This window comes from Metarhizium acridum (genome assembly GCF_019434415.1).
Source record: "Metarhizium acridum strain ARSEF 324 chromosome Unknown scaffold_587, whole genome shotgun sequence".
Lineage (NCBI taxonomy): Eukaryota > Fungi > Ascomycota > Sordariomycetes > Hypocreales > Clavicipitaceae > Metarhizium > Metarhizium acridum.
The window spans coordinates 1-23804 of NW_027094049.1; the positions used below are offsets into that span (position 1 = coordinate 1).

General features: G+C 51.6%; 11 protein-coding genes across 11 annotated transcripts; 7 read left to right on the plus strand and 4 right to left on the minus strand.

The window, feature by feature from the left end:
- Positions 1–423: 423 nt before the first annotated feature.
- On the plus strand, positions 424–783 carry J3458_021783 (uncharacterized protein; the record flags this gene model as incomplete). Its single annotated transcript, XM_066122744.1, has 1 exon — positions 424–783. The coding sequence occupies one exon, from the start codon at positions 424–426 to the stop codon at positions 781–783; it is 360 nt and encodes a 119-aa protein (XP_065971964.1).
- Positions 784–833: 50 nt separating this feature from the next.
- J3458_021784 (uncharacterized protein) lies at positions 834–2205 on the plus strand (the record flags this gene model as incomplete). The annotated part of the gene is made up of 3 exons (XM_066122745.1): positions 834–960; positions 1020–1878; positions 1965–2205. 3 exons carry the CDS (start codon positions 834–836, stop codon positions 2203–2205), a joined length of 1227 nt encoding a protein of 408 aa, XP_065971965.1.
- A 446-nt stretch (positions 2206–2651) lies between these two features.
- Positions 2652–4402, plus strand: J3458_021785 (uncharacterized protein). Its single transcript, XM_066122746.1, has 2 exons — positions 2652–3534; positions 3586–4402. Exons 1-2 carry the CDS (start codon positions 2962–2964, stop codon positions 3820–3822), a joined length of 810 nt encoding a protein of 269 aa, XP_065971966.1. The 5' UTR covers positions 2652–2961; the 3' UTR covers positions 3823–4402.
- Positions 4403–4959: 557 nt separating this feature from the next.
- On the minus strand, positions 4960–7603 carry J3458_021786 (uncharacterized protein). The gene is made up of 2 exons (XM_066122747.1): positions 6324–7603; positions 4960–6267 (listed from the first exon to the last, which is right to left on the minus strand). Exons 1-2 carry the CDS (start codon positions 7330–7332, stop codon positions 5033–5035), a joined length of 2244 nt encoding a protein of 747 aa, XP_065971967.1. The 5' UTR covers positions 7333–7603; the 3' UTR covers positions 4960–5032.
- A 2427-nt stretch (positions 7604–10030) lies between these two features.
- On the plus strand, positions 10031–10844 carry J3458_021787 (uncharacterized protein; the record flags this gene model as incomplete). Its single annotated transcript, XM_066122748.1, has 3 exons — positions 10031–10282; positions 10337–10410; positions 10460–10844. The coding sequence occupies 3 exons, from the start codon at positions 10031–10033 to the stop codon at positions 10842–10844; spliced, it is 711 nt and encodes a 236-aa protein (XP_065971968.1).
- Positions 10845–11822: 978 nt separating this feature from the next.
- On the minus strand, positions 11823–12788 carry J3458_021788 (uncharacterized protein; the record flags this gene model as incomplete). Its single annotated transcript, XM_066122749.1, has 3 exons — positions 11823–11882; positions 11953–12633; positions 12780–12788. 3 exons carry the CDS (start codon positions 12786–12788, stop codon positions 11823–11825), a joined length of 750 nt encoding a protein of 249 aa, XP_065971969.1.
- A 3704-nt stretch (positions 12789–16492) lies between these two features.
- Positions 16493–16774, plus strand: J3458_021789 (uncharacterized protein; the record flags this gene model as incomplete). The annotated part of the gene is made up of 1 exon (XM_066122750.1): positions 16493–16774. The coding sequence occupies one exon, from the start codon at positions 16493–16495 to the stop codon at positions 16772–16774; it is 282 nt and encodes a 93-aa protein (XP_065971970.1).
- Positions 16775–16796: 22 nt separating this feature from the next.
- Positions 16797–17063, plus strand: J3458_021790 (uncharacterized protein; the record flags this gene model as incomplete). The annotated part of the gene is made up of 1 exon (XM_066122751.1): positions 16797–17063. The coding sequence occupies one exon, from the start codon at positions 16797–16799 to the stop codon at positions 17061–17063; it is 267 nt and encodes an 88-aa protein (XP_065971971.1).
- Positions 17064–17437: 374 nt separating this feature from the next.
- On the plus strand, positions 17438–17683 carry J3458_021791 (uncharacterized protein; the record flags this gene model as incomplete). Its single annotated transcript, XM_066122752.1, has 1 exon — positions 17438–17683. The coding sequence occupies one exon, from the start codon at positions 17438–17440 to the stop codon at positions 17681–17683; it is 246 nt and encodes an 81-aa protein (XP_065971972.1).
- A 54-nt stretch (positions 17684–17737) lies between these two features.
- On the minus strand, positions 17738–20713 carry J3458_021792 (uncharacterized protein). Its single transcript, XM_066122753.1, has 3 exons — positions 20097–20713; positions 19674–20006; positions 17738–19604 (listed from the first exon to the last, which is right to left on the minus strand). The coding sequence occupies exons 1-3, from the start codon at positions 20208–20210 to the stop codon at positions 18873–18875; spliced, it is 1179 nt and encodes a 392-aa protein (XP_065971973.1). The 5' UTR covers positions 20211–20713; the 3' UTR covers positions 17738–18872.
- Positions 20714–20758: 45 nt separating this feature from the next.
- J3458_021793 (uncharacterized protein) lies at positions 20759–23158 on the minus strand (the record flags this gene model as incomplete). The annotated part of the gene is made up of 3 exons (XM_066122754.1): positions 20759–21481; positions 21542–23011; positions 23080–23158. The coding sequence occupies 3 exons, from the start codon at positions 23156–23158 to the stop codon at positions 21192–21194; spliced, it is 1839 nt and encodes a 612-aa protein (XP_065971974.1). The 3' UTR covers positions 20759–21191.
- Between the last annotated feature and the right edge of the window lie 646 nt (positions 23159–23804).

Below are 23804 nucleotides of genomic sequence, written 5' to 3' on the forward strand. Positions count from 1 at the left end.
AACAGTGGACTATTCGCTAAAAACAGCAGCTCACAAGCATCACCAGACTGGACCAGACCAGACCAGACCAGTTGACCCCAGTGCCGTTGGCATGTGGCGGTTACAGGGGGGTGGGCCCCCCTGTCACTCAACTGGAGATGGGCCACTGTTGCTCCATGGTCGACGAATGCGAATCTACGGGCCCCTGAGCCTGTGCCTGGCCTAGGATAACTTAAACGTTGAGCTTCCTTGCACAAAGCTGCAGAAAGCCGCCATTCAGAATGCGCCTTTGTCCCCGCTCCCCTGCAAACCCAGCCATCAAAGGCATTGCATCTGGCCGTTGATGCCCTTTTTGCATGTCCATGTCTATTATATGCATGCTCCGGTGTACCGGACAATAGCACCTTATACTGTGCCGTGCAATAAGGACATGTAGCATCTTTGATGTTTCCGCCTTCCTGCTCCTTTTATCCTGCCTCCTTGCCGCCACCCGCCACCACCCGCCACCACCCCCAACCTACTGCCAAACCCGTCGACCAACAAACTGTTTGGTTCACCACCAACCATCAACCGCCAACCGCCAACCACCAACTCAAGTCGCTTCTCTTGCAGCCACTAGACCAGTTGGCATTTATCAGGTTGCTGGCATCCGCTCCCCCAGCATTTCAGTCCGGGTTTTGTTTTCTTCGTCCCCGTTTCGCGTCGGAAAAAGCTTCCTCTCCGCTTCTTGCCAACTGCCCAGTGTGGTTGTGCGGGGAATTCTTCTTTTTCCACAACTCTTCGGCGCTCGTAGACGATAGTTGATCTTTTACTTTGATGCCCAGAGCAACACCGTCACAGTCACCCGAGCAATCATGTCATTTGCAAAAAAATTAGACCGAGCCGTCCAATGGGCCGGCGAGAAGATGGGCTCAGAGGCCAAAACTGCACACTCGGATGAGTTCCAGAGGCTAGAAGCTGAAATGGCACTTCGCCAAGAAGGTTCGCTTTCCTGATACATCTTGCTCCTGGTTTCGTGTGAATCTAATACAAGTCCATAGGAATGGAAAGCCTACAAAAGGCGACTACGGCATATTCGAAATGGATCTCTCGTCGATGTGATGCGTCTGAGGACAAGAGTCGATCCCCTCCGACCGCTGTGCTTGGCCGTGCCATGGTAGCACATGGCAATGATTTTGAACCGGAGTCGGAGTTTGGCAATCACCTTGTGGCTGTTGGCCGTGCCAATGAGCGGATTGCAAACCTTCACAGTAACTACTCCGAGGACGTCAATGCCAACTGGCTACACCACTTGGATCGAAACATCGCCATGATGAAAGAGTTTCAGGTAACGCCCACCAGCTTTGTACTTATTGATGCCATCACAGGGTTGTGTGCAGGAGATGTTGCTAACAGTCTGGATTATCAGGTGGCTCGCAAGAAGCTAGAGAGCCGACGTCTTGCTTATGATACCAGTGTTGCCAAAATGCACAAGGCTAAACGCGATGATTTCCGTATCGAGGAAGAAATGCGTGTCAGTAGAACCAAGTTTGATGATGCTAGTGAGGACGTTATGCGTCGCATGCAGGATGTTCAAGACACGGAGGCGGAGTCGATTGGTGCCCTAAACTCATTTTTGGAAGCTCAACTCAATTATCACGAAAGAGCCGCCGAGGAACTTCGTCGTATCCGCCAGTCACTAGTAGACGGCGGCCGAGCAAACTCCCCCTCACTTGACGAAATTCGTATCTCCCGAACCCGCTCTTCTACCTCGACATCTTGGCACAAAACAAGACAAGTCTCTTCGGAGCAATTGAGCCCCGCCGAGAGAGACTACCTATTCGTCGCTTGGCAAGCTCCCAGGCTGCCCAGCCGCCGCCGCCTCTTCCGGCACCTTCCCAAGATCCGCGCCAATCGTTGGTTCGCGCAACTACCATTGGTGAACGAACACCATTGGCATCTGCGGGAACTAGGATGCCGTCTTTATCCCGCACTGCAACCGACAGGACTTCACATACTAGTCCTTCCGAGGATGTTTTTAGAGATGATGAATCTACTGGCAGCGGAGATGGAAGCGCTGGATGGGGCAATCGTAGTACGAGTTCTGCTACCAGCTATGACAGCTCGTCTCGAATGACAAGTGGCCACGAAGTCAAGAAGGCGCCGCCTCCACCACCACCCGTGAATAGAGCAAAGAAGCCGCCTCCACCACCCGTACCGGCTCGCCGCGCTCATTTGGGATATTAAAGGACCTGCGCCGGGCGCCGGTTTCTTCTGGACCATACTGCAGCAGCTTGATGCTGAATGAGCATGGATACAATGAAAAGTGGGAAGTATTAGAGGTTCAATGTATACCATACTATTGCAGATGCCCAGGACGGGCCTATGAGAAATGACCCAGTTCATAGTTTATTGTTACCATTTGTTGTTGTGGCCAGTTTGGCACCTTTCTGAGGTTGTGATTATGAGCAATGTCAAGTGAATGCTAGCCTGGAATGCCACGCCAACGCAAGTAGGTCGCGTTGAATGTAGCATTGGAGACGGGTTACACTTTGCTTGACGTGGTTGACAAAGCGCGAAACCGGCGCCGAGTCACGTGGAAGCTAGCTTTCGAAGCTCCCTCATGTTTTAGCTCCATTCCAGAGTACGACCTGCAACCTTGCGCCAATCGTGCGAATAGCTTCGGCGGACCGCGCCATTTCCCAACGCGAACAACTCTGCGCACTTCAGCACTGGCTTGGAATATACAGCCATGGCTACCGAAGACGAGCGGTACCGGCAATCGAGCCAGTTTCGACTATGGTCGTTCTCACCAGCTACCTTGCAGGAGCTGCGGGAGAAGACGAATTCATTGGCGAAACAACAAATCACTCCTCGCATAGATCCTGTTCCTGAATTCCTTACCTCTGATGAAGAAGCCCAACTGGTCAAATTTTTACCATTGAACTCATCCGAGCGGCGCAATTCTGTGAATTGCCGACCGAGATTCGATCAACCGCAGCCATGTTTCTCCGACGATTCTACATTACGAACTCAGTCATGACCTACCCACCGACCGAACTATTGAAAACTTCTTTATTCTTCGGTTGTAAAGCAGAGGGTTTCTATATCAGGCTAGCGAAATTGGCTGAAAAGTTTCCCAACACGACAAGCGAACAGATCCTAGCTGGGGAATATTTACTATGTCAAGGAATTCGGTTCGCGTTCGATGTTCGGCACCCTTTTCGAGCCCTCGAAGGCGCTATATTGCAACTTAGAATACGTATTCCAGAAGAGGAAACGAGAATAAATAATGCGCACGCGCGGGCCAGGGAGGTCCTCAAGTTCAGCGCGCTGGTTACGGATGTGTATTTCCATTTTACGCCCAGCCAAATCATGCTGGCGTCGCTGCTCATGGTGGATCCAGGGCTTGTCGATATCCTTTGCCCCAGACCAGCAGAGGGCGGCGACTCGAATGGGGACAAGGCCGGCGGCATGCACAGTGATATCTATGACAGGATCATGACTACCATTGAGAGCTGCCGAGCCATGCTCGAGGACGAGCCTCCAGAGAGAATGACGGAATACTGGGGCACAGTAAGATTCCAACTGAGACACTTGATATTGCACTTTACTAATATAAAATAGCCGGAGATTGTCAAGTCGATGAAACCACTGCGAAAGAAGTTGCAACGATGTCGAGATCCAGACAGAGCTGATCTTGTGGCCCTGCAACGAGCGCGACGAGAACAAGCTGTGGTGAAGCCGAGGAAGCCGAGTACTACGAATGATGGCGCCGTTTTTGGCGATGCCGAGTCTAGAGATCCAAAGCGCCGGAAAGTTGATAACGCAGATGACATGTTTGGTCCTGCGTTGGGGCAATAATGCCGATGACAAAAATTGGTTGCTATGCAGCTACAATCTCACCATTGTGAATCAAAACAAAACAAGCAGGGAAGTAGGACATAGCACAGCTGCCCATCGCGGCTGCGCCGTTCCCAAAAAACACCGACGCCAGCGCCCAGGTTGGGAGACCAAACTGTTCACGCTGAAACGCCACAGTTGCTGCGTTTCCAGCCTATGGAGTGTACAGCACTGGAAACTCCGGTATAGCATGCTTGATGGTCACGATCACAGCTTGGCGTCACGACCCTGACTCTCGCCCGTGCCATACAGCAACGACTAGAATGGGGGCCACGAACCACTTCGGACGGGTGATGATATCTGAATCAGCTCGTCTTGCGTTGCCGGTGGAAGGCTGCATCACAGTTGTAATGTATGCAGGACTGCTCAATGCAAGTTCCTTGTAAACGGGCATGAGTAGCACACACGCCGCTGTGGTTTGGCGCTGCCACGTGGAGTTGCGCAACAACACCCGAGTTGACAGACGTGCAACGTACAAAATTAAAATTAGCCATCTAGGTAGATGAATGAGAATCTTCTACTCGTATCGTGTGCATATGGGGGATATACAGGATCAGTACGTGCCAAAAATGAAAAAAAAAAAGCACACCACCCCAGCCTCAACACCAAACGCCACCACGTCCTCTGCCGCCGGGCCCTCTGCACACTGCCCCCCCTGACCACGAGTCTCCGCCCCCTCATCCAGCCCAACGACACAATCCTCTCGCACAGCTCCCTCCGCAAAACAGGCTGGATCCCCGGACACGCGGAAGCCCTCATCTCCGCCACTCTCAACGTGCTGACGGCCGGGGGAGCGCTCGTCGTGCCCACGCACACGGGCGACAACTCCGGACCCGGCGGGACGGGAGGACCCGGCCGTGCCCGAGGCGCTGAGGACGTGGCTTGGTGCGTCGTTGAATCGGATATGATTTCGAGGACATTGGGAATCCATGGAGAGCGAGGTCGAAGTGGTTCGAGGCAAAGTCGGCGCAGCGGGTTGCATGGTGTTTTCGTCACCCGCGGCCGTCAAGTTTGCTGAGAAGTGGATGTCTACACATACAAAATCAAGAGAATAAGAGACTGATGTGAGATATGTATAAATGTGAATGCGGCCCTAACAACCTAATCCTATGCCATGTGTGTTACAAAAAAAGAAATGCATGTAATCTGCTGCATTCGCAATCTCGTAATGCTACTCCAGGCGGCCAAGGAAACTCAAAAGACGCTTCTTTCCAATCACTCCAACCACCTTGGCCGTGTCTTCATCGACAACTACCAAGTGACTCAGGCCCAGTTTGCCAAACATTTCTACCGCATACTCTAGAGGCGCCCCTGTTGAAATGTTCAAGGAACTGCGGTCTACTAATCGCTCGAAACTGTCGTTTGCGAAACTGATCAAATCATTTCCTTCCAGCTCCTGTTGTCCGATTAAATGCAACACAGGGGCAATGTTGCTTTCTGGAATATAGCCGATGCAGATCCCCTGCTCGTTCACAATAATCAATCCAATGTCAAACATTCCTCCGGACGAGAGCCCGTTCAGTTTCGTTCGAAGGCTGGATATCATGATTTGGTTGTTGGGCTCCGTGCGCAGAACAATTTGTTCCATGACTCTTTTGGGAGGCATCAAGACATCTAAATCCGGAGATTCTTCACCATCCTTTAAAGCTCTCAATTTGACAACAGCTTGCTCCGAGTCCAGAAACGGGTGGCCCATGACGTGCTGAGACAAATCGTAAACCCCGTCTGCACTGATGGAGTCTGCAACCCACTTTGCCGTGAGAATGGCGACCATGAAAGGTGGAATGAAGTTGACTTCACCTGTGAGTTCAAACATGATGACTGCCAAACTCACAGTCATTCTGCTGACGCCGGCAAGAAATGCAGCCGACCCAACCATGGCGAAGATGCCAGGTGAGATGCCTGGGAAGAGCTGGCCGACCATTCTGCCGAATAGCGCGCCAGCATCCAGCGCAGGGATAATGATGCCAGATGGTACTTTACAGCCAAAGGTAATGATTGTTAATGTGAGTTTAATAAATGTACCCGAAATGAGCCATGCGTAGTATAAGCCTTTTCCATGCATCTTTGCCTCTTGTTCGCAAATCCAATCTTCCTTGATGTCGTTGCAGTCAACCAATAGACGTTCCATGATGATGTCTCCCGTCTCACGGATGAGGGGGTTGGGATACTGTAGAACAGCCGTGATGAAGACGACGATACAGACTTCTACAACCGGGCTGTTCTTGATCCAGGGCTGCTTTCGAAATGTCTTGGACCACAAGAAATTCGTGCTGCAGAAGACGCCACCGAATACTCCACCACAGATGCCCAGAAAGATGAAGACAAAGTAATGAGTGACATCGTAATCAACGCCGTATTTGGTCTCAAACAGCACCAGTTTTCCGGTCCCCGTAGGGTCCAGAGCTTTAAGTGTGGCAGCAGCCACGAGAGAGAACACAGAAATGATCTCCAAAGCACACGCCGTGGGAAGTAGGTGCTGATTTCTTCGTAACTGAAAAGAACACCGCCAATGGGCGCACCGAAGGCGACAGACAGGCCGGCGGAACAAGCCACGCTAAGCATTTCTCTCATCTTGCGCTGGTTTTGTGCATATTTGGGTACATGCTTCGCAACCAGGTGTCCTACGCATGTTGAGATGTGGACAAAGGGACCCTCCTTGCCCAGACACATTCCGGTAGCCACCGCAAAGGTTGCACCGATGGCTTTGACGGCGAGCACTTTGAACGTCAGGTAATGTGGGATAACGAAGCCGCAGAGTATTGTCTTGATCTCGGGTATTCCGCTCCCGGCGGCCATGTACAGTATCTTGCCTTGTGGCCGTTGGACGGGTTGTGCGTCCTGGTTATCGTTCTTGTCATTATTGTCAGCAACATTCAGGTCGACAACCGGTGGCAAGGGCATCTTTGTTGTCGTGGTGACACCGGCGGCAATGACACCGAATAGCAGGGCAAATGCGACGTATATCAGGTATGCCGAAGGGAAGCTTTTTGACCACGGTTTCCAAGTTGTGCAGTCTTCATCAGCAGCGCAGCAGGCTCGCCGATTCTGCCAAATGTTTGAAGTGCAATAGCCGTCTTTCCAACCCGCGACGGTCTCAACGCTGACATCGACAACAAATGCAACACAGGCGGTTATGAGGCCAATGAGGAAGGCTGCCACCCAACCGGATGCTGAATCCCAAGCTTTGGCTATTCGCACCCATGTTGTATTTACCCGTCGAACGTTGGCGTCTCGTATGCCGTGCCGCGTGTTGTCTTTGACCAAGTCATGAAGCCAGTCAATAGTAGCATAGTCCTTGTAGGGTGTGTCGTCGCCGTCGTAGGTTGAGTGTAGGGCCAGATGGTGGTTGAGGTTACGAGAGGAGCGCAGTGACTCTACGTCGCGGTCATGGCTGGCATGGAGGAGCGGCGTTGTCTCTGACAGATGCGGTTCTGTGTTGTCATACTGCTCATTACTGATGCTGGCCATGGCGAAAGGTTCGGTCAGGCCAGAGACGACAGGCTTTACTATGCAAAGGCCTCAGATGTTGAATGTTGGGCGGTGCCAGCAGAGGGATGTGTAGGAAGGACTGACTGTACAGGTCAAAGGATGGCGAGGAAGAGTAGAGCTTCGCCAAGCACGGACAAACAACATTTGAACGCAGAGTCTGCGACGCAGTGCGCACAACAAAACATTAGGAGCAGGAAAGACCAGTGGACATTGCAAATGTCGAATCAATGGCACGCAGGCACCTGAGGAGTGCCAGCCGGAGATCTGGAGAAGTTTAGATTTGTATGCCTGCGACTACATCATAGGCAACTTGGTGGGTAACCCCAGATGGCAACTCGGGATGTTGTGCACCACGAGACTGCCCATGCTCGCTGTATGATCACAGCTTGAGGCCAAGCGGTCGACTGGCATTGACCTTCTCGGCGCGGCAGGCGCGACGGCCGTCACATCCCTCAACAGCCAGCACTTGACATCTGGAGCTTTGGCCGCCCTGGGCCACCCTGACGATGGCTGCATGTGCCAACGTCGCTTGACGTCATGGGAGCCATCGGCGCTGTCTCGGGTGATGATGATGTTTTTTTGTTCATCTTTGTGGGGAGGTTTTCGGTCATCTGATGCCGTGAAACGAGTGCACCAACCACGAAACCGCCGAGGGTCTGCCAGCGGTTGATGCCTTTGCAAGGTCTGACTGAGGTGGACTGAAAAGGCGTGACAGAAGGATCACGGGAATCATTGGGCGGATTGGACATGCCAGATTAAGGGTTCAAAGTCTGATCTTAGATCTCGGCCAGGGTCCAGGGGACATGTCTTGTGTCCCTTTGAATGTGCGGAGGTGCGTTTGGTGTACCGAACCAGGATGCGACCCAATACCTACTAAGTACCTAGGTACCTAGGTACTTGGAGGTGAGAAAACTCACATGTAAGTACACTTAATTCATTTAAGGAAAAAATGGTATAAAAAGTGCCTTTTTTAGAAAAATACTACTCAATAAACCCGCCCACCAAGTTTACTCTGTTACTAAAGATTAATCTATTTCTTGAAATAAAAAGGTGGATTAAAGAATATAGATTCATCATAAACTTTCAAGTTTAAAAAGTGAATAAACTCAAATAACTGAAGAATCTTTGACTATGAGGGTCATGACTCAAAGTACCCTCAAGGTTCTATAGAAAATGGGGCCGATTCACCAAACGCACCTCCGCACATTCAAAGGGATGGTCTACGCAGCAGTACTACCAGACATGTATACGCAAGTACCCCCACACACATGTACATTAAGTACCCCGAGGTGGCACTGTCTGGGTGACGTATACTTTTTTGCTTCTCCTTTTTGCAATAAAAGTCACGTTTCAACCACGCAAGCCTCTCCCTCCACTTCTGCCATGGACGTTGTGGTAAGTGAATCAAGAAACAACAGCCACTCCCGTGGTTTCTTGTACAACTCTTGTGAGTGGACATGTGGTGATATATATTGACAGCAGTAAACCATCATCTCGCGTCAATTCATCCTGGAGCATTGACTGGAATGTCTGCCGGAGTTGCCGCCAAGGTCCGCTGTCTCTGATCAATGTGCTTTGACGCCTTGAAGTGCAACTTCGGCTGTGATTTTCGTTGATGAGGGATCGATGGATGACAGCTGCCCTTCATGGCTTTCGCCAGTCGACTGCTCTGCGCCCAAATACCCATCATCAAATTTTTACATGACCGGGAAGCTACGAGAATAACAATGTGTTGCTGGCTCATGGCGGTACTAGGGAGCCATGGCCCGGCCATTTGTCCTTCATCCCGGGGTCCCTTGTTTATCATGGCCAGTATGCGTAATCGTGTGCCAAGTTCAACTTGCGTCTAATTATAAACTTAGTAACAAGTACATAGATCAAGCCTCGAAAGCAGTTGGCAGCTGAAACACTATTCCACGCCACGATCGACAGTATACTGCCACGGGTATGTTGCTGTTGAATCCCCATAACCTCCATTGCCCACGGACCTGTTCTCTCACCAACCAGCCGCGTCCTTTTTCGCCACATAGGAAGATGCTCGGTCGGGAACCACCACTTTCCGACATTGCCAAGACTTCAAAGCCCCAGAATTCATCGTGCGGCTACTACTACAACAGCATCCCCAGCGGTTTTTCAAGCCGGATCGAACACCCCCCACATGCCGACGCAAGTGCCAAGGCGCCGGACTTGCAAATTGACAATACAGAGGATGTGATTGGCCCGCCCTTGGCTTGTAAACTCCTTACATGAACTACTCGGGACGCGTACGCTGTCGCTCATTCTCATGGGAATAGAGTTATTTTGGCTCCTTAATTTAGCCGGGTCGTGGATACTACACTACGAGAGAAGGCCGCGTATCCTACGAAACTAGAAGATCTCCGGTCTCCGGACTGACCATGGCTACAGCTGGAGGTTGATGACAGAGTCCAGCTAATCCGCTCCGCTGGGGATTACCTATAATAAGGGCGACAGAAACCTTTGAGTTGATTCAAAAAGTCTTGGGATACATGTTCACTGTCAACTGATACTTGTTAGTTAAACTGAATTTTTCTCACCATGCATTTCCAAGCGCTTGCATCGTCTATACTTCTTCTCTCCAGCGTGGCTGTGGCACACCCTGGGCATGACCTCACCGACGAGATTCTTGAGAGACGATCTTTCAAAAATTCCGTCCGCCATGCCTCACTTAGCCACTGTGCCGAGAAACGAAGGCCGCGGGGTCCAATCTCGCAACCTGGAGCGAGAGCAGCAGCAGCTGCCATGGCTCGCCTTTCCCGTCGTGTTTCCAGGAGAGATACGGACTCGGTACTCGGCGAGTCGCACAACAAGACCAGCCTCGGCTATTCTGAAAACACCAGCGTCTCGGAAATCTTTTCTGGGAATGCCTCGTGCGCGTACTTACACCAGAAGTTTACCCAAGGTCCATACTGTAGGTTAGCTCCCTCCGCGCCGCGCACATTTCTGAACTAACCGTCGGCGCAAGATGTGGGCGGAGAACGGATCAGAAAGAACGTCACTGAAGGCCAAGCCGGAGTGGGACAAGCCCTGGACTACCAGGTCATTGACGTTGACACGTGTGATCCCGTGCCAAAACGTCTACGTTGAGATCTGGCACTGCAACTCACGGTGTCTATTCCGGCGTTGTCGCCAACGGCAACGGGGACTCATCCGACGAGACCAACATCAACAACACCTTTCTACGAGGCATACAAAAGACAGACTCGGACGGTGTGCCCAGTTTGACTCGCTGTTTCCCGGGCACTTACACCGGTCGGGCGACGCACATCCACGTCATGGTGCATACCAACGCAACCGAGCTGTCGAATCAAACACTGGGCAATCAAGTCTATGCCAGCCACGTAGGACAGGCCTTTTTCGACCAAGATCTGATTACCGCTGTCGAAAAGGTCGAGCCATATGCCTCCAATTCGCAGCCATTCACCCAGAACTCGGACGATAGTATTCTGACCGAAGAGGCTGATACGGACTGATCCGCTGATGGCCTACACATTGTTGGGAGACAGTGTCGCCGACGGTCTTTTGCCTGGCTGGCATTTGGCATCAACACATCCTATGTAAACGAAGTTCAGCCTGCGTCCTTCTATTACGAGTCGGGCGGCGTTGAAAACCCCATTCTCAGTTCGGGGGTCCTGGGGGGAATGGAAGCGGCCGGCCTGGGGCAAGCAATGGCACGGGCACCTCGGGAGGGATTTCCTCGCCCACCGCCATCAGTATGGGAATAGGTACACCATTGGCGCTGTGACCTTCTCCTTGGTAGGACTCATGCTGCCTCTGCTCTGGCTCTAGCGGCTTGTTGCGTGAGCTGCTTTGGTGGCGGCGCCCGTGAAGAAATCGCCGCTTATGGAGCTATAAATTGTAGGACACTGCCACCATCTGTCTCTTAGATTTCGACGAGTTGCTACTAAACGTCAAGCTTGGGTGAGCGAGAAACCTGAAATCTTGACAGGGCATGGAATGGCAGTTATATTTAGATTATTAAATAGAGCAAGCCTTCGAGCCTGAAATCTCGTCGAATTTCTTTTTTTCTGTGAATAGGTTTGATGCATTAATTGCCATGGCCCCGCCTTGAAGCATTTACAGACAGCTTCTTGTTTCTTAAATATATGCCCAGACGCCAATGTCATGACATGGTACCAGAGGACAAGCTAGCTTTCTACATACACGCCAAGCACCACATAATGTCATTCCATGTTCAACCCTCTTCCACCGTCCACAATGTATCTGCGTCGCAATTCCGTCTCTTCCTCGGTACGTGAAATCCTGTGCCGGCTGGCAACTTTTCCCACGCGAGCTAAACTCGGAGGTACCGCGTCCTATTCTTGGAGCCAAAAGTCTCGGGAGCGAGCCGAACCAAGATGAGCCGAAGCGTAGGCAGGCAGCTGCAGATCATGCCGACGTTTAATTCAATCATTGACCAATACGCCGTTGCCCACTGATCCCACGTCGGATTATCCGACCTGGCAAAATGAATCAACGAATGTAGCCGCAACGCGGACACGATTGTGACGCTGGCAATCAGTTAGCTGGCAACAACTCATGTTACAGAAGAAGAAGAAAAAAAGAACGTTGGTGGCCTACAAGGTTCCAAGGAAAAACATAATGGCCACGCCGACCTTCTTCTTCCAATGCAGCCTCAGGGGAAACCACCTGGCTCATGGGGAGGACAATCATCCAAAGGTCAATGGCCAGGCCGATCGCGGCATTGAGCCACCCAAACAGGTTCATGTTGATGCAGCTGCCCTCTGCCGCGTCAAAGTACTGGTTCCAGTAGTAGTCAACGGGGGTGCACTGGAAGACCGCGCCCGTGACAAAGATCAAGCCGTATAGGACATTGAAGGCCACCGTCGCCCGCAGCACCGCCGGCCCGGCAGTCGCGGCAAAGAGGCGCAGGTAAAAGAGCGAAATGCTGAGCTTGACGAGCGACGTGCCGGCCAGGTACAGAATCTCCATGACGTAAAAGTAGAGCATGGACCGGGAGATGTGGGCGGCGGTCACGGTCCAGACGTCTCTGCCGAGTCCGTTGGCCGTCATGCCACCGAGGGCGATGGCCAGGCCCGCGATGCAGATGACCAGGGTGCCAAGGATGGCCCAGTCTTCCGAGCCGAGCTCCCTGGCCGGATGGAAAAATTGCTTGAACACGAGGCGTGTTGTTGTGATGAAAATGGCGACGACCCCGAGTGCGATGTAGGTGCTGTTGTACTCTGCTGCTCTGTCTCGGACTGGCGCGTGGCATGCTGTCTGCGTGGCAATTTTTCGTAGCTGTCGATGTCCAGTGAGTTGGCTTTTTCCTTGCTTTATTTCTCGCTCCTTTTTTTATAAAGAAAAAAAAAGGATAACAGCACAGAGGGTTGGGGTTTTGTGACCCCGGTTTACATCACAAGGCGGACAGAAACCACGATACTTACATAGACCATCCGAGAACGAGCAGCGAGCCTTCACACAGATGGCTCCTTCTTCATTCACGGTTTCGTCGGCGCAAAGGCATGCGATGTCGTCGGGAGAGCAGGTCGAATTCGCAACAGCAGAGGCAATGCAAGGAATCTTTGGCGTGTTGCGTCAGCTGGCCGCGTCCCTTGACACGTGGAGAGCGCAATTGGGAACTTACTGCGCATGATGGCAGCCTGGCGGTGATGCTTGCACTTGAATTCGACGACGGTGATGAATCTGATGATGGCGCCGGGAGCCCGGTGCTGGGTCCGGCCCTGACGGAGGGAAGGAGCGCCGGCGCGCCGGCGAGAATGGCCCAAAATGGCAATCGCATCATCAATCAATGCACTCCCGTCATGGCGAGCAAAAGCGAACGGCGTGTCGGGCAACGTGAATTGATCATTGATGCATCTGCAAAGTCGCAAATTGCAATCTTGGCTTTATGTACATGGTAAGGAGCTGGGAGCTGCTGATGCAGACGTTGGAAGTCTTTCATTTACAGCCACATGCCAGGGCATCGGCCGATCAACCCTTCGTTCGCGACGTGGTCACTCAGCCATGTCGACCTTTCCCGCCAAAAGAGGTTTAGATGAGGGCAATCCAATACTGCTGGGAGACATGTCAAGCCTCCGTGGCGCAAACTCCACATTCCGGCCCCGGGGAGAGATGTGATTGATTTGTGCTACTAATTGCCACAGGGGACAGCCAAAGGGTCTTGGATTGAATGACAGCGTATCAAGACGTGTGGCGGCGACGGTCAGTGGAGAGATGGATTTTGCCGTCTTCAAGGGAGCTTGCTTTTTATGGAGACGGGGAGAAGTTCCGGCACGGCACTTTTCCCATTTCATGACATGGCTTTGTGGCTGGAGGCGTCGATTTATGAAATTACCCGCGAATCATGTAGGTTTACGGTTATACTCGGTCAAGAGTCAACCGAAGGCAATATACTCCGGACCGGAAGAATGGCCAGATGAAAACGGTGGTCGGCCCATGTTCCTGGCCATACTCCTATTTTCCGACCATTTTCGAAACATCTCGCAAGTCCGCCTCATGCCCAGCGCCCATGAGGCAACGCTCTAGATTATTTAAGGCATTTTGAGTAAGCTTTAAAGATTAAAGTGTCCGTACTATATCACCTCTGTGACGTGACCTCCCTCGCTGGGTTTGGTGGCAGGTTTCAGTGGCCCTCCAAACGAGAGAGTGTATTGGTTGGTTCAGTGTTACCAGGCACATGGATTTCACGCCTCTGTTGTAGGAGGAGGATGGCGCGAACGGGAAGTAATTTACTGCCGAGAAACACAAAAGGGGGTGACTAGCTAGAGTCGGCCCAGAGAAGACGATTCTCCAACGCATCCGGCTGTCTACAATCTATCCATTTCGCCCATGTGTGCTAAGACGGGCTCTTTCAAAGCAAATCCGGCGCTACCGGAGGAGCGGGCTCCAGCCTACGCTCTTTTTGGTTCAAGAAGGACATCATCACCTGCTTGTTGAAACAAGACTCGCACTCGGTCCCCTCCGCCACGTACCAATCTCATACACTCAACAGTACAACTGAAAAAGAGCTGAGGCGGGCAAAGGACGGAGACAAAATGTAGGAACTTCTTATGTAGCATAGATTGACAGTTGCCCTATTAGGAGATTTCCACCAGGACTATATCGCGCGCCCGACATGCGTGTGTCCCCTGCTAGATGGGTTTGACAGCAGGAAAGCCAGAGACGATGACCAATGGTGGACCTTTGTCTACAAGAGGTCTATGCGCCGGCCATGCAAAGAACAATCCACTGGCAGAGGTACTTTTGATAGATCTTGTCAAGATGCTTAAACCTTGAATGGGCGGATCGCCATGGCCATCCACATTGGCGGCTTGGAGCAAACTGGCTCGGCCTTGCACGACCTGCCTAATGCCGCTCTGTTATGGAGAACAACAGTGCTTCCTTGAGATCTCGTGTTCAGGCTTCCCGCGAACTGTTCATGAAGCCGCTTGGCACCATCGTTGTGGGCGGTGTCCGGACTAGGGCTCACGGCTATGGTCTGGCGGCCGAGCATTTCACATATCGGACTGAGTGCCTATGTAATGTACTCAGCCTCGTCAACAGCCTCAATTAAAACGTCGGTGCGGCTCATGACCTTGGCTATGTCGTTGAGCGCCAACTCGTGTCTTGTAATCTTGTCCAATCGCAATTCTATATACTCGTATACGCTGTTCAACTGGTAGGCTGTACCCGTGGCCAATATACGGGTTTGACATGAAGGGATTTTCTAATGCCGTTGGCCATTTCTTGGCTCGCTCTAGCATTTGCTAAACTCCCTATCGGGGCTTCTAGGCATCTTGTTGGGTAACAGGAGAATTGACAACGAAAAGGTGGAACTCTGCTGAACTCTTCCCATGGTTGCCATACATGAAGAAAGCTAGATGGGAGAAAGAAACACGTACCGATTTATTATACTTCGACTGAATAAAACATAGACATTTGGCTCCGTTTTGTGGCTCACCTCGATGAAAGACTCTTGCAAACGTGAGCAACAACTTTGCCCAGGACGACAGCCACTGGCTTTGCTTTCTCGACAGGCCTTGGCCACGTTACATGTGTAGCATCGTACGGTGACTCGGAGGAGGCCAGGGTGTGCTGCGGGTGGCTGGTGTCCGTTGACTGTAGATCTCAACTCTTTACTCCAACTTTTTGCCTTTTGTGTGCCTAGCCGGCTAGCTGTACTTGATAAGAGCACTCTTTCGGCAATATAGAAATGCTCCTGAAACGGTTGAACCGCATGACCTTCAACTGAACATACCCTCGGCACAGCATGGATTCTGCCACGCCGGTGGGGATTAACCTCTGCATGGCCACCATGCCCAATACAATGAAAGAATCTTCGTGTAGTTGGATAACATGGCTACTCAGTCAGAAGAAGAACATGGACTATGAAGGGATGACAGATCCGGCCAATCATGAAGTGCTCCATGGCTTCATCACCAGCACTGGAACATTCTTTATATATCCTTCTTTCAGTCTATAATCTTGGTGGAACTCGCCGCCACCACCATCATGCACTCCCTCGGCAAAACGGCCGTTCTAGTACTCGCCGCTGCGGCTACTAGTCATGGTCTCAAGGCTACCATTCTGGCAGACACAAACCGAGGTGGACGCGTAGATGTCACCGCTAAGACGGACGTTGAGGGATAGGCCACCTGGACCGAGGAGCGAGGCGCCTTATTCTTGCCAAACATCGTGGATACCAACCGCCGATGCTCGCAAAAAAATTCGACCAGAAACGACTGAAAATGGCCTTGCAGAATGCCGCGATGCGTCCGATGACATTCTACGCAACCCAAAGTACCTCGCTCCGCTTCGCACCGTGCCCATCAACAACTTGACCAGCTCTGTTACGGGTACTATTACCATCTCTGCCAAATATGCCCTGAGAAGGTCCGAGTCTTCCACAAGAACAATGATAAATGGACCTATATGGATAGCAGTCATGAGTTCCGGGGGGGCGCCTTGGGAACTGGTCTGGAACTGGGAATCGATGCCCGAGATGTCCGCCGACCCAACGAGTGGGATGGCAGAGTCCCGTTCACTCCAACTTGACTGATGACGGGGAGACTTGTCCTGATCAAGTTGCCCTTCGCGTGGCACCAATTTTGACACACAATCATCTCGAAGCTCCGGACCAAGTTTCACGGTTGCCGGCATGGGCCGCCCGGAGCAGGCGCAGTTTGCGGCCTTGATTGCGAATTATACGGCCCAGGCTGGAATCAAGAAGCCCGTTTACATGTTTCGGGAGCGGGACGTCTGGACCCAGGATTACTTTGAGCCGCGCTACGCCAGCATGCCCGGCCCCGAAGGCCCCGTGTACCTGCGAGTGAATATCAGAAGCAGCCAGTCGTGGCGCGGTGCCGGCCGCAGGGTATTCTCGGAATTGAGGTCTGACTCCGTGGGAGCTCTTCAATACTTCCCCTCCGGGAACCCCTGAGTCGCCTGCGACCATTGACTCCATGGGAAACCTCGAGACCATCCCGCCGTGTTCGTGCGGCGGCAAGAATTACCCTGCTGGTAGAGCAGTCATGGGGCGACACAACAGCAAAACACCGACAATGCTGTCCTTCCTCAAGGCTCAGGAAGCCCAGCACCCCATCGACGACCTTGACCACGACCGGCTTTCAGTCGGACATGCCGATGAATACATGCAGTTCCTCCCTGCCAACAATTCGCGAGGGTGGATCATGACCGTGGATGATCCTACCTTGACTGAGCCTCCTTGAAAAGGCACGGGCAGACGGCCATGGAAAGGTGCAAGCCATGCCTCGCAAACACAAGTCATACGACCCTGAGAATTGTCTTCCTTCCAATAATATAGGGAGCGTGCTTGGCCTTCCCAACTTTGACAGTGTCAACCAGCACTGCGCAGACCGAATCAAGCACAACACAACATTATAAAGCGAGAAACCGGCATTAATGACGACGACATTGTTCGGATCTCCAGTCTCTTCTACTACAAAAACAAAGGCTTCAACTGCACAGACGCGCCACCCAGGGCACCGGAGGAAAGACAACCGCCAGGACTCAGACAAAGAACATCATCGAGGCAGCTGAGGAGGGCAGCCATCTACATAGTCGCGACGAGGAGACTCGGCGCATGCTGGCGCTGCATCCCGCGACTATTAACGGCGTCGTCTACGACAACCGCCAATACATGGCACCTAACCCGTGGGGGCCGATTATCGGAGGAAAGGATATCCTGGCCGAGGCTCTTAGTGAAGCCTACGCCAAGGCCGGCTTCCAGGTAACTTTCATGGACGGTTGGTTTGACCATCATGTTTTGAACGGTGAAACTCACTGCGGCTCTAATGTGGATCGTGACGCTTCTCAAAAATGGTGGTAGGTGGTACCGTTACATTTAAAGACCGACATTTGTGAATAGAAAGAGTTGGGATTTCTTTCTCGTAAGATGCCATTTTATGTATTTTCGCGCTGCTCCTTGCTGAGACTCGTTTACGTCCCTTGAAAGGCGCCTAATTGATACGCAAGGCCTGTTCTGACATGTATAAATGAAATGTACATTCGTGGAATTTATTGCCAATAAAAACTCGGAGTAGCGGGAAAATAGGCCCAGAAGTTAACTCGGCAAGCACAGAAATACAGGGCTTAAACCATCCTAAGTGGTCATCTGTGACATCCTCTTGGTTGTAGGTAAGGCCAATGTAAATTGGTCATCTAGATGGAAACTAGAAGACTGCTATTAATAACAAGAGTGAATCCAGGTCTTAATAGACACTGCACCGACCACTGAGGAGTTGTAGGCACTCAACTTCTCCCCCAAGGACCACCGCGTGGCTAGGAACACGGAGGACGCCAACAACCACGCCAGATTTCTATGCTGCATAAGCAATCCCCACCACTTCAAATCATGATTAACTCGAAACAAGTTGACGAAATCCTGGTGGTTCGCATCAATGCTGGAAGTTACCAAGGAGCCGGCGTAACTCTCGAGTATAACTCCTGGCGAATAACTGTGTCGAATTTCGCCGCTTGGCCTCCATGTCGAGTCGACCCACCGCTGTCGAAGATGAGTTCACCCAGCTTCGTTAATAAGCAGTCATCGTTGCAAATGAAGAAAATGATGGCTTGATAGACAAAGCCTTGGGTACCATCATTGACATCGGCCGATCTGCACTCTTCCAAATAGCCTCCGCCAATATCTAAATCACGACCAGCAAGCCGGCTGCTGAGCGGGGAGACTCAATATGTAGTAACGGGCTGGTCAATGTACAGCAATGAACATTATTGAAGCACTGATGCTTCTATGCTGACCTACTGGTTGCTTAGATCAAGGCTATGAGCGCAATTCTGGGTGCGTTTTGCGAAATGCACAAACAGCGCTTCGCAGACAGATGGTGTCGCAAGGATGACCATGATGAGGAGAAGCAAAAACAAATTTGCTAGGAGGATGCGGCCGTGACTTGTTCTGAGGATGAACACGAAAATAATTTAGCCTCAAGTATTAGCTAGTATATAAGCGGAGAAAAAAAGCACCTTGGGTAACAAATATTAAAACTGCCAAGACCAGTAAATCACTCTCTTAGCACTCTCTGATGATATAACTTTTCGTCTTCAGCGCCACTAGACATCAGAGTCTTCCTTGTTTGAACGCGTCTTTCTGGAGGTTGGCCAAGGCCAAGGCTCAAAGGATGCTTCGCAAAAAAGTCCAAGATCATCGGGGTTGCATTAAAACTGGCGACATGATGACCGGGATTTTGATTGTCGATATTAGGAACCGCACTTGGCCAATCGTGGCCGATAGCAGAGTCATAGACGTGCTCGACCAGTCCAGCCTTGCTCCCGTGCCCAAAAGTGTAGAGAACAGTGTTTTGAGAAACGCGGGTAGTGGTGTTGTCGATACCCAGCCCATCGAGGGAGGCCCATTGTTGAATAAAGTGTGGGATGGAAGGAAGGCATTCCTTCTTGCGACTACCACCTTTATAAGAAATGACTTTGTCTTTGCCACCGTGAAACTCAAGGAAGGGCACGTCCGCCCTGCTGGAACGACATGAAAATTCCACGGTTTGGGGCCTACAAGGTCGCGAGTGGATGTAAAAGGCTCCGGAAACAGGTGCGAATGCTGCGACGCGGCTAGATAGCCTCGGATCACAGGCTAATAGATTGCAGAACCCTCCACCGTCCGATTTACCCGTCGCCGATATGCGGGTAGGGTCAATGCAATACCGATACTGAACATAGTCAAGTATATCGGATGTGAACAGGATATCGTCACTCGTCGCGCCAGGAACGCCTTGCCATGTTTCCTTGTGCTTGTCAGCATTTTTCTCGTACCGAATTGAAGCAGCAGGATGAAATGAAATGCATCTTCTTACATCAATCCCCTGTGGATAGATTACAAACGCAGCCGAGTTGAACTCTGGATTTGTTAATTGATCCAGCTTTAATTGATCCTCGGCATTTCTACCGCCACCATGATATGACAGAACGGCAGCAGCGGGAGTGTCTGAATGGTACTCCGGAGGTATCGAGAGGAGAAAAGTGCGCCGTTCCCCATCACTTGTTACATGGATGGTAGAGACTCCTCCAGCGAACTGGCCTTGAGGCAAGGGCTTGTAACATCCGGCAGGCAACGCAGGTGAAACCTCGCTGGGCATTGCAGAGGCCTCTATTAGCGTAAAGAGGAACGCAAAGGTGAGTAGCATTGTCTTTGGCAGAGCGTGAGTAGAAATGTTTTGCCTTCCCAGCACCTTGTACTTTCGGGGTGGAGAAGGGGAAAGACGCAATTGCAAACATACAAGATAGAATCCACAAGCTATATATTTGGAACCGGCACACAGCTCACATCGCAGCCTTCTTTGGACGTGCAGCTTCACTGGCCTGAAATGGCATCTTAGATCAGCGCTAGTCATTGCGCACAGGGCTTACGTTGCATTATCGAGAGCCAGTGGCTTCGGGAGCTTTGGGACAGATCCGTTCTTTCGTGGTTGTATTGCCAACTCAGTTGCGCCGAAGTTGCCGATATCCTTTTCACTAACGATGGCGTGGCATTCATTTTGGAGCCAGTATGTCTTCAAACCGAGCATCATGTGGCGACCGTTGGCTGCTCCCTGAAGTTAAATGTGCTTCATGTTAGTCGACGCACACCGAAGCATCCTGCTCCAAGCTGGAGCTAGTAGTGCACTTGGTGATGAAGAGAACGATGCCCGATATCCAGAGAAGAAAGAAATGAAATCAAGCTCAAGTTGTTGTCAAACGAATGAAACGACGCCAGTTCGGTAGTCCATGTTTGAATGTCGTGAATGAAGGCTGGGGTTTCCAGGACTCGAGCACATCGCTGCCTGAAGGTGCCTTAGGCAACAAGGCTGCTCCACCGCTCAACGGTCAGCTACGCCGGCTAAACTCTGTGGTTGCGTGGTTGGCAGTGGCGCGGAGAGTCTAGAAACAGGTCAGTTGAGAAGTCCTGGACTGGCAAGCTCATCAACGTCATTACTAAACCGCTGTACCACAACGCCTCTGCACGCCCGGCTTCCCGGCTTCCCGGCTTATGTGTTGCAGCCCATTACCGGCTCTGGGGTGGTCCACTCTGCAGGTCCATAGCTCCCGCGCGATCATAGATCGATGGAGGAGAACAAACGCTCCATGCTCTCACTACATTTCACTACTTTCATTACAATCGAGCTGGGTGCAAGTGATAACCCAACAGCCCAATGCTATCCGGTTTGGTTTTCACGCTGAGCGGCAATCAATATGCAGAAGACACACCACTGACACGGCAAAAGAAGATGAGAGATGATGAGTCATATGTATATATATGCCACGGAACAACCCAGATAGGCTGAAAAAAAAAATTAAAAATTTCAAAAAACAGAACGCTTTTGTATGCCAGCCACTCAATTATTAAAGTGAGGAGTGTTGAGTAAAATACCCATCAAACAGCCACCGATCAAGCCTGCAATGGGAATAGTCATAAACCAAGAAAAGACCAGCAAGCCAACTCGTTGCCAGTTAACCGCCTTCAAGGTGCCGTTACAGAGACCAACGCCAACCGTGGCTCCAGTAATGCACATGGATGTCGAAACCGGCAGCGAATACTGTGAGAAAACGAGAACTGTAATAGCAGCACCCATCTCCATGGAGGAGCCTCGGCTGGGTGAGTGGTAGGTGATTTTATTACCCATGACTAGAAACTTGTCAGCGCCTTGTGTGCGGGATGCCAGAAAGTGGGAAGCATATGCCTTACCCTTCATAATATTGTAACCGTACGTGATAAAGCCGATACAAATGGTCAGTGCCATAACAGCAATCTGCCACAGCTCAACGGGCGAGTTGGACGTCAGGGCCCTGCCAGTGGACCACGCGGAGTACATGGCGGCCCAGACACCAACAGCATTACCGACGTCATTGGCGCCGTGGGCAAAAGAGGCAGTACAGGCAGTAATGACTTGGACAAACGAGTACAGGTACTCAACCTCGTCAGGATATTTCGTCGCCTTGTCATAAACGCGCTGCATGCGGCGACCCTCGGGGGTGCCCTCGATGCCGACTTGAGCAGTATGAATGTCATAATGCATACCATAGAGAAGAGCAACAACCGCCATAGCGGGAATACGCTTGCAGAGAGCAATCATATTGTGAGTCTCATAAAGAGATCCGGCGCCCATGGGGTTAGCATGCAGTGTCCGCATCGCCCAGCCAAGGGGACCACGGCTCTTCCTGAGCTTGGCGTGGTGGCGCTCTCTTGCTTCGGCTATGAGCCTCTGGTAGCCTTGTTGATTGCATTCAGCCAAGATGAGCTTCTTCTCGGCAACATTGTTGGCAGACTGCACAGGTGTTCCTGGCTTTTCGCCATCGGTGACGGTACCGGACGCCCCTTTGGTGTCGAAGACTCCCGCATCTGACTGGCTGTTGTCGTCACTAACTTCACCGTGCTGGACGACGGCATAGTCGGGTACCTTGGCCTGCACTGCATCTTCTGGGGGCTGACGGCTAAAGAGAAGAGGGCCGTAGACGGCATGCTTCCATGAAACTGTGTAATCCTTCTTGAGCACTTTGGCATGAACAAATGGCACAAAGAAGATTGCAGCTAGCACGAACAGACCCCATCCGACTCCGAGAGTGACGGCGGCAATATACCAAGCTGGCTTTTTATCCAGGCCGAGTCTTGGGGAGCCCTTATAGACGACGGAAAGTGTGCAAATAACACCAGCGATTAGGAAGAAGAAGGGCGACGTCCAAACAGCCCAGGGTATGGGGTTCTTTCGAACGTGAACAACCAACTTGATAAGCATAAAGATAATGGCACCAAAGCAGGCAGAGATGGCCGGTGCCATGCCGAGGCCGGCAAAGATGGCACCAAGACCTTTACCATTATTCCATCCCCACTGGACGCCAGAAGCACCAACAGTGGCAACACCGACACCGGCAATGGACGAAATAAGAGAGTAGGTAGATGAGACATGGGCTGAGTGTCGAGTACACCATTGAACCCAGAGAGATGCGCCAGCAGCAGCACATGTGAAGGCCAGTAGTTGGACGCCAGGGTTATTCTGAAACGCTGACAGAGGGATGATTCCATTCTTGATGGTCGACGCGGTTCGGGCACCTACAGTCAAAGCACCGAGCATTTCAAACACAAGGCACAGGACCATGGCCTGTCTGTATGTCACAGACCGTGAGGACACGCTGGTCGCCCAGGCATTGGCGACATCATCTATTGGTAAACCCCGTGTTAGCTAAATCTCTGGGCACACTTCCAAGAAACGGTCAAATCACACATACTTGCACCGTTGTTAAAGGCTTCGAGCAAGGCAAAGCCAGTGCCGATGACAAACACGTACGTGTACTGGGTGAGCACCATGTTGTCTGTTGTCTGGAGCTTGTCTTGCAGCCGCGAATTGCCCGAGTGTAAGCTCTGAGGAAAGAAACTGACGACTGGACACGGATACGATTTCTGTCCACCAGGGAGGAGCAAATGCTATTATATGTACTGGCCTCCATTGCGTCCTCTGTGTGCTCCGCAAGTCACTCCCACGTTTTCATGTGGTTGAACGGCTGACGGCCCTTCAGCGTTCGGTGTCTGCTTCTGGTGAGCCAAGAAGCCAAGCCGATAGTAGCGACGAGTTTTTCCAGCACGGAGAATTGTCACTATCCAATGAGCGAATCTCAGGCTTACAATTAAGCTTAATGCGGGCTTGGGGGGCTTGAGTCGGCACGTCTTGGCAGTCCCGCTGCATTAGGAGATCAACCTCCAGGCTCGCCAATCACACACAAATGGAATCCCACGTGTAGGCGGAGGACACAAGGAGCGCGCAGAGGTTGGGCGTGCCAGGTATTTTTCTATTTTTTCAGCCGGCCCTTCTTCCTGTCATGGCAAGAGGTCATGCTGCGCTTTTCGCGTCCGTGTTTGAAAGCGTTTCGGGAGAGCTGCGCGTTTGCCCACGTGTCTACCGACGTCCTTAAACGGCATGATCGAGACCCGGTAGACCTCGCTGACTCCGTTGCGC

Excerpts from the sequence above, each read along its gene's own strand:
- J3458_021785 (XM_066122746.1), top strand. The coding sequence starts at position 2,962 with ATGTTTCTCCGACGATTCTACATTACGAACTCAGTCATGACCTACCCA. Across the intron at positions 3,535-3,585 it reads TGACGGAATACTGGGGCACA|CCGGAGATTGTCAAGTCGAT; the intron begins GTAAGATTCCAA and ends AATATAAAATAG.
- J3458_021786 (XM_066122747.1), bottom strand. The coding sequence starts at position 7,332 with ATGGCCAGCATCAGTAATGAGCAGTATGACAACACAGAACCGCATCTG. Across the intron at positions 6,268-6,323 it reads CAGCACCTACTTCCCACGGC|CTCTGGACCCTACGGGGACC; the intron begins GTGTGCTTTGGA and ends CCACACTTAAAG.
- J3458_021792 (XM_066122753.1), bottom strand. The coding sequence starts at position 20,210 with ATGACTAGCGCTGATCTAAGATGCCATTTCAGGCCAGTGAAGCTGCAC. Across the intron at positions 20,007-20,096 it reads TAGCTTGTGGATTCTATCTT|ACAATGCTACTCACCTTTGC; the intron begins GTATGTTTGCAA and ends GCTCTGCCAAAG. Across the intron at positions 19,605-19,673 it reads TCTATCCACAGGGGATTGAT|GAAACATGGCAAGGCGTTCC; the intron begins GTAAGAAGATGC and ends GACAAGCACAAG.